The sequence below is a fragment of the Onychostoma macrolepis genome, chromosome 03, assembly GCF_012432095.1.
Source record: "Onychostoma macrolepis isolate SWU-2019 chromosome 03, ASM1243209v1, whole genome shotgun sequence".
NCBI classification, from domain to species: Eukaryota; Metazoa; Chordata; class Actinopteri; order Cypriniformes; family Cyprinidae; genus Onychostoma; species Onychostoma macrolepis.
This window is the reverse complement of record NC_081157.1, coordinates 8,508,528-8,517,283: the sequence shown is the minus strand read 5'-3', so window position 1 is coordinate 8,517,283 and position 8,756 is coordinate 8,508,528. Positions and strand designations below refer to the sequence as shown.

At 35.8% G+C, this 8,756-nt stretch overlaps 1 protein-coding gene across 1 annotated transcript; it reads left to right on the top strand.

Annotated features, from left to right (window-relative positions):
- The first annotated feature begins 59 nt into the window (after positions 1-59).
- LOC131537546 (piggyBac transposable element-derived protein 4-like) lies at positions 60-7,186 on the top strand. The gene is made up of 3 exons (XM_058771074.1): positions 60-3,947; positions 4,222-4,371; positions 4,626-7,186. Exons 1-3 carry the CDS (start codon positions 3,784-3,786, stop codon positions 6,259-6,261), a joined length of 1,950 nt encoding a protein of 649 aa, XP_058627057.1. The 5' UTR covers positions 60-3,783; the 3' UTR covers positions 6,262-7,186.
- The last annotated feature ends 1,570 nt before the right edge of the window (positions 7,187-8,756 follow it).

Sequence of the window (8,756 nt, the reverse complement as noted above, 5' to 3'; positions counted from 1 at the left end):
ATGTGTCACATCTCTGTGTGTTGAGTTTCTGTTTTGACCTAGTTTTTTTTTATCTTATTTTATCTTAAGTTCATCGTTACCACCTGTTGTTTCATAAATTATCCTAATTATATTATATTTCATAATTAACTATTATATTAGTAACTGTGTTCTTAAGTCCTGAGTTCTCCCCAGTTCATTTGCCAGTTATCGTTTGTATTATGTGTTATGCTACACCGTGCTCCTGAATTTCATCTGTTTCTTCTGTGGATTATTATTAAAAGACGATTATTTGGGAAAACTCCCGTGTTGTGTGCTCTTATAGCATAGCACCCGCAACAATATGGTAGAAATAATAGGAACAGAATGCTAGAATGCTGTTCTAAAATTCAGCCTAAGTTTTGTCCAATTAAAGGAACTGTTAACCAAGAACTAAGATTTGCAGTTAATTTGCTCAGAATCTGTAAGCCATTAAAGATATAGGTGTACATTTTTCTTCAGTAGAACAGTAAAGGAGATTTTTAGCTAAAACCGTGGTCTTTAAATTCATAAAAAGTCAGCAGTTGCCAGCACTTGAGTCTTAAAAAAACATATACAGGTAACACAAAATTAATACCTGTGGCTCCTGACAATAAACTGAAGTCTTACAAAGCGAAATGAACACGCATACTATTTATAATATTATTACCTATAATTCATAACCTCTGGCAAACAGTCCGAGTAATGTCCGGTTTGCAAGCAAAGTGCGTTTTTTATAGCATTGGTTTAATATATTGGCTTCAAACATCCAGATCCAGACTGTCTTATCTTATAATAACCCCAAAGTAAACTGTGAGAGCTAACATTATTTGTCATCCATCATCGCCAACATCATACATTACCATCTCGCTCCGACCCAAGTGACTTGATCACATATGTTCAAGTCACTTGGGTCGGAACAAGATGGCGATGTACCTTTTTTGACAAGACTTTTTTTTGTACATCGACATGTGCAAAATGATGAATAATTTATTTATGTATTATTATGATGTTTATAATGTATTATTGATTTTTTTTGCATTAAAGCAAATTACAAACAATGAACCAAACATTCCTTGACAGCAGCAGCGGCTCAAAGAAAAAGAAATAATAATACAAATAAGTAAGAAGAACAGAAAGAAGACACATACAACATTGTCAAATAATACAACAGGGAATAAATCAAGGTTCCTTACTGATCAGTTCATTTTCAATCGTCCAGATACATAGTAACAGGTGTCCACCTTTGTATAAAATTGTCCAGTTTCAGTTGGAGTTGGGCTATAAATTCTATAAATAGATTCAAGTTTTTCTATCAACTGGGCCATTTTTGGAGGGTGTGGCTTCATCCAATTAATTGTTATGGTTTTTCTTGCACTTAATAAGTGTATGTGTAAAATGTATCTCTGGTTTTACTACATAAATCCTGGGGTATCCCTTCAAGCAAGAAAAACAGGAGAGTAAAAGGCACGTCTATATGCAGGACTTTCATAATCTCAACCTTTACCCCTTGCAAAAATGTAAATATTTTCGGACATTCCCAAAATATGTGTGTGTGATCTACCTTCCCACACCCCCTCCGACATTTCTCTGCTTCTGGACTGTTAACAAATTTTGATATCACCAATGGTGTTCTAAAAAAACCTAGTTTTTGTTTTCCAGTCAAACTCTTTTCATTTATGACTATTGATGCCCTTATGACATTCTGTACATATGGTTTCCCGAGTCTCGTCTTCAATAATTCCGTTAAGTTCAGACTCCCACATTGCCTTTATGTGAAGTGTGTTATCTGTTGAATCAAGTATAAGTCTGCTGTATATGTGTGTGACACGTGTATTTTATGTAATGGGTGTTGTTTCTTTATATCATTAGTTGGAACTTTTTTAAGTATTTCCCTTTCCTTCTGATTTGTAATATAATTTCTTATTTGTAAGTATCGAAAGAAATCACTTTTTATGTATAAAATACATTTTTCTTTAAGATCAGAGAATGAGTGCAATGTATTAAATAACTGATCAATTATTATAAGACCCTTGTCAGACCATCTTTTGAAAGTAGCATCCCACCTAGAGGGTAAAAACTCAGGGTTATCTTGATAAGGTTACCACTCATCTCAGTTTTTTTTAAACTATTGTCCAAACTCTCAGAGTTAGCTTAACCCAGATATTTTTTATTTTCATCTTTTTTCTGAGATTGGGGTGTTATAAATGCTAATGCTGACAAAGGGGCATTTGGTACAGAGCCCTGTTCCCTGCTAACCCATCCTTTTTCAGCATCATTGTTAATCCAAACCACTATTGCTGTGAGCTGAGTGGTCCAGTAATAATATCTTAAATTGGGGAGACGCAAAATATTGTTCTCTCTCAAATATTGTTCACAAATCTGTCTAAATCTGTGTTAGTGAGCACTTCTCCTTTGCCGAGATACTCCATCCACCTCACAGGTGTGGCATATCAAGATGCTGATTAGACAGCATGATTATTGCACAGGTGTGCCTTAGGCTGGCCACAATAAAAGGCCAGTCTAAAATGTGCAGTTTTATCACATAGCACAATGCTACAGATGTCGCAAGTTTTGAGGGAGCGTGCAATTGGCATCCTGACCGCAGGAATGTCCAGCAGAGCTGTTGCCCGTGAATTGAATCTCCAAAGGCGTTTCAGAGAAAATGGGGGCAAAAACAGAAGTGTTGCATTTATAATTTTGTTCAGTGTACCTAGGATGGTTTAAGGGTGAGTAAATCATGGCCTAATTTTCTTTTTTGGGTGAACTATTCCTTTAATAGACTGCCTGTAGCAACTCATAACGTAATAACTGCACATAATGTAATAGGTTATTGTAATAGGTTAACCTCTTCCACTCTGATTGCCCGTGGGCGGGCAAAAGAGCTACGTAATTATAGTTAAACCTATTTTTTTTATGTTTCTGGAGATATTATCACCCCATATATAGTATCATTTAAAATCTTAAAACCTCATCTTTACACAGAATATAATGATATTTGTGTATATGGAACACAAATAATGAATATAAAGCTTTTAAAAAACAATCGTCACAAAATAGCTCCTCCCCCAAAATGGCGATGCAGAAATGTAAATATGAATATATATATTTTATGTACCTCACAAAACAGAAAAATCATACATCAAAAGAAAGCTCTCATTCTCAGAAATGTGACTGTGTCGTTTGTTTTATTGTTTTAACATCATAATTCACATTATCTCCATAAGAATCGGGCAGTAAAATATGATTTCTGTGAAAAAACAAAGACAAACGTCTCATTTCTGCTTCGATTACAAGTGCTCTAAGCTAAAATCAGCCACAAACACTTTATATCATCTTTACCCTAGGATGTTTTCTTTCAAATGAGCCCATTTGTACTTTTCTGTGAGCTCCTCTTGGTAAATAATCCACTGTTATGTCGCGGATGTCCAGAACACAAAATGCGCTCGACGGGAGAAACACGCGATCTACACGCGATCTACAAATCATCATCAAAGCGTGCAAGGGTCCTCTAATCATGAGGATTATATACATAATCAGGCACGTGTTCAAAGCTGAGGTTGTCTGCTCTCCAATCACATGTCAATCATTTATCTAGTAGTCCAATCACATGCTGAATCAGCCAATGAATTCATGAATGAATCAGTGGAGTAGGTGGGCGGGATCACGACCGGTTTGTTGTTGATGATAGGCGAGTAAATAGTAACAAGTGAATGACAAGTGACGGAGACGACTGACAGAAAATTTATAGATATATTTGTATTTTTCGAGCGTTTTGATTAAAAAATGGCATCTGGAGAGGGAAAAGCAACTAAAAAGGTGTTCACTTGCGTTGAAGCAATATTAGAAGAGCTTGAAAGAGAAAGTGACGCTGGATCGTGTAGCGATGCTAGTTATGACTCTGAAGTGGAAGCCGCTTTTCTTGAGGGAGAAGACCCTGCGTTTGACGGGTAAGTTCATATAATTTTGCATTTACAATGCTGTTAAGTATTTTACTATTTCTATTTTTATTTTGAAATTGAAAAGTACAGCAATTAACGTTAATTGTTACTTGACAGAATATTTGGAAACTTGATTTAGCTTTTTTGATTTAGTTTTTTTGGACTAAATCTATGTTTTGATACATGTATGTGTGTGTGTGTGTGTGTGTGTGTGTGTATATATATATATATATATATAGATAGATAGATAGATATATATAAAATCATTTACTTTGTGTTACAGCCAAGACGCATCTGAACTAAACATAGATGGGCCTGAGACCCCCACACCCACCCTTCCTTCACAACATCCACATGCTGTGCGACAGCAGAGGAGAGCACAGGGGACCAAGAGATCTGCCAGTGTTGTGTTTGGTGACCCAGATTTTGATGAGTATGTATATAAATAATAATTTGAACTGTGTTTTCATGTGCTATAGTGGTTATAAGTTTTACTTAGCTTTTTCTAATAACTTGATGAATTTACGAAAGCCGCTTTTGAACTGTATTGTTCGCTAAATTAAATTTGAAGTATACAATTATTCTGTTTGAGTAAATAAGCATTTTGAAATTATTTTGAAATACATGTTATTATTACAGTGAAAACAACCAAATGTTTACAAAACTGCTTATTTCTTTGTGATACAGTGCAGATTCTAATGAGGAATATGAGGCACCAGAGAGGGCTCAGACTTCCAGGAGGAAGACCAGAGGAAAGTCTTCTACACAGGGGACAAAATATCCAGACGAGGCACTAAAGTGGAATGATCTAAATGTGGAGGATGTAGATCCTGTTCTGCCACCTTTCCAGCCAAAGAGAATTCCAGGACCACAGCTGGCTGTGGACAGGTCGTATTCACCGCTGCAACTGTTCCAGCTCTTTTTTACGATCTCTGTTTTAGAGACCATTGTTAAAAATACAAATAGCTATGGTGCAATGAGATCTTCGGCAGGAAAGAAATTCCACTGGGTGCCTCTGACCGTTTCTGAGTTCCTTGCATACATCTCTCTCGTTCTCTACATGGGTCTTGTGAAGGTGAAGACCTATGTTGATTACTGGGCTAAGAAACCTATCTACAGTTTTCCGTACCCACAGTCAGTGATGTCCAGATGCAGATTTCTGGCCATCTCATGGAATCTCCATCTGTGCAACCTAGAAGAGGATCTGCAAAACTCGCGGAAAAGAGGAACCCCTGATTACGACAAACTATTCAAAATTAAGCCACTTTACTCTGACATACTGACATCATGCATGACGTACTTTCAACCAGGTCGACGAGTGTCAGTGGATGAAAGGATGGTGGCTTCCAAAGCACGTGTAGGATTTAAACAGTACATGAAGGACAAGCCTACTAAGTGGGGCTTCAAACTCTTTGTCCTTGCCGACTCAACATGTGGGTACACTTGGAACTTCTTTGTGTACGAAGGTAAAGGTTCACTAGTTAAAGGCAAAGGCCTTAGCTATGATTCTGTCATGCATCTGCTGAATACTCCATTATTAGGCCAAGGCTATCGGGTATATGTAGATAATTTCTACACTAGCCCAACCCTTTTTATGGATTTGCTGGAAAAAAAAACACTGGCCTGTGGAACCATACGTCCGAACCGTCAAGGTTTTCCCAAAACCAGAGAAAATGACCTCAGCAAAAAGGCAGAAAGAGGAGCGATCCGGTGGCTCAGAGATGGTAAGCTTCTGTTTGTCAAATGGATGGACACAAGGGAGGTCGTAATGTGCTCCAGTATGCACAAGGCATATAGCGGTGAAAAGGTCACCAGGCGTTCAAGGAATCCCACAGGTGGGTGGTGTACACGGCAAATTCCAATTCCTGACACAGTCAAAGACTACAACAAGAACATGGGAGGTGTGGATCTTTCTGATGCCCTTATCGGCTACTACAATGTCTTGCATAAGACGACTAAATGGTACAAAACATTTTTTTACCATTTCCTGGACATTGCCGTGGTGAATAGTTTTATTTTACACCAACAGCTGGCAAAAGAACAGGGTAAGACCCCACTCACCCAAAAGGCTTTCAGAGAGGCACTTGTGTGTGAGTTGGCAAATGCTGCCACCTCTGGATATGTGGAAGATGAGAAATGCTTTCCAGAATTTTTTGGAGCAGACGGAACAGCTGAAAGAAGAAGATGTGCCTTGTGCAACCTGGCTGGAAAACAGGTAAAAACACCTATGTACTGCACAAAATGTCAGGTGCCTTTGTGCTCTGTGCCAGGACGAAACTGCTTCAGGAGGTGGCATATTGAGGGACACACACTTCGGAAATAAGCACTGCTATATTGAGCCCCTTTGTAAAACACAAAACTGTCTGGTGCTAACACGGGTCTGATGGACATCGATGATGGAGGCATATTCATGTACAACAACTTGCAAAAAGTTTACAAACAAACAAAAGTTTGTGTTATGTAATGAGTTATTTAATTAGTTATTTTGAATGAGTTTCATAAATGTTTTCATAGATTTTTATAATGTTAACAAAATAATTTTCTTTCATATTTCTATAGTTTCTCATTTTTATTTGTTTCAATTTGTACAAGTGGTCTGTTTTAGACCACATAAAATCTACAAGACTGTTTTTAAGTGATTCGTTTTTTATTCTGAAAGGAGAATAAATTTGTTGTGCTTTTATTCACAAAACACCAACAATGTTACTTGGTCTCATTCCTTTATGCCATTTTGCGTTTCTCAGATACAAAGATTAAACCTGAATGTAAATGAAGAAAATCAATCGATAATTAAGTAAAGTGCTTTAGTATGTATTAAAAGTAGGATTTTTGGGGTAATATTAGTAAAAAAAAAAAAAAATTGCATTTGAGCATTAGAAAAATCCAAAGGACACATATATGCACTAAAAATGACACTTTGCCTCCCTTCGGTTATATTTGAATAACTCTTGTTCAGAATGTGATAGAGAAAAAATCTTTTTTTCTGGTGGATACTGGCACATAGTGTAGTCAAACAATATAATCAGCAGGTCCCCAGAGCAAACAGAACCTGAATCACAGATTTTCAAAGACAGGATTCTAAAAAAAATTTTTTTAAAAAGGCCTATTTTTTTATGTTTATCGTAATATTTTAAAAGCATACAATGCTATTTATGACGTTTTGCAATCTGATTTGGTAAATTTGAAGGGTTTCCTGTACAATGACACTAGCTTTTTAAATTCCCTACACTGTATGTGTCTAGGGTGAATATTTAAACTTGGGTGTGTTAAATTCAGGCGGAATTCCAAAATATGCCTTAGAGTGGAAGAGGTTAATGTAATACATATGAGAAATGTATTACATTATTAATCCTTGTAAAGCGCTTTGAGTACCCAGAAAAGCGCTATATAAATGTAACGAATTATTATTATGAACACACTGTGGCAACTTATAATGTAATCACAGTTCACAAGGTAATACCAGCACATACTGTCATTTAAATTAATGTTTACAATATTATAATTATCTTTCAATATAATACATTTGACTACAAAGCATAATAATAGTTTTATGCAAAATAGGCTATAACATTAACAAATGTTTACTGAGATAATGGTACAATGTTGACATTTCAATGAATAATAAGTGATTAATAATATATTAACAAGTAACTTATTAACCATTTACTAAGTATCTGTTTGATTATTTCATGACATGCTGTTTTTTAAGATAACTTACAACAGATGTGTAAATCATTAGGATATTACTTAATAATCAATTGTGAACATATAGTCATGTTTTATCATTTATAATTTTATTAATCAATATCTAATCACTCGTAAATGATTTATAACTTAATCTACAAAACATAGCTAAAAATATTAACATATCACTTATTAATCATTATGAACACATAGTCATGTTTCGTAGAAGATTAGTTAATCATTGACCGATCACTTATAAATGACTTACAAGTGAACGTTATTATAAAGTGTTACAGATGAATTTTATTCTCCAGACCACAATCACTGACCAACTGTTCATAATTCCATCCAAGACTTCCTTCATTTTTTTGTGTGCATATATGATGATTCTTATCACTTCTCTGCAACCCAAAACATCCTTTCATATCTATGTTCTAAACAAGTCCTTGTCACGGACTCAAAGTGCGACCTCTGGTGGTGAATAAAGTTAACTGAATTGTTCTAGAACTTCAGAAAGTAATTCCAGAAAATAGGTCCCAAGTTCCTATTAAACCCTATGCATTTACTTTTGTTTAAATTGAAAATGTGGAATTGGTTCCATGTTTCATATTCCAACTTATTAACAATATTCCATATACTCCATCTGAGTTTCTAAAAGCGATTGAAGTGTTTAGTTGTTGGATGTAATAATGAATATAGCAGTCGTCATTTACTCCTGACATCTGAGCTGCTGAAGACGCAGAGGATTAACGTTACTTTCACTTTGAAGTGAATGCGCCGATCCCTGATCTACATAAATGCATCTATGTTCGCCCGAATCACGAGTGATTCAGCTTTATCTACAGAAGAAGTGAGTATAAGTGTTTTTATGAATCTTTGCAAATTGCTTTTCCTAATAATGTGCTAGTTAGCCAGTATGCTCCATAGATATATATACTCAGATGCCTCATTATGGACTGTTTCTGTGGTCTGCTATACGTAAGCTATGCTATCCACCATTTTTGGAACGGTCTGCGAATCTTTGAGCGCATTGACTGTGTGCGTCTACAACAGCAAGTTATCCGCTTGTATATCTTTGAATATTCATTGATTATTATGGTGAATGCAAGATGGCTGACGCGTCAATGTACTGTA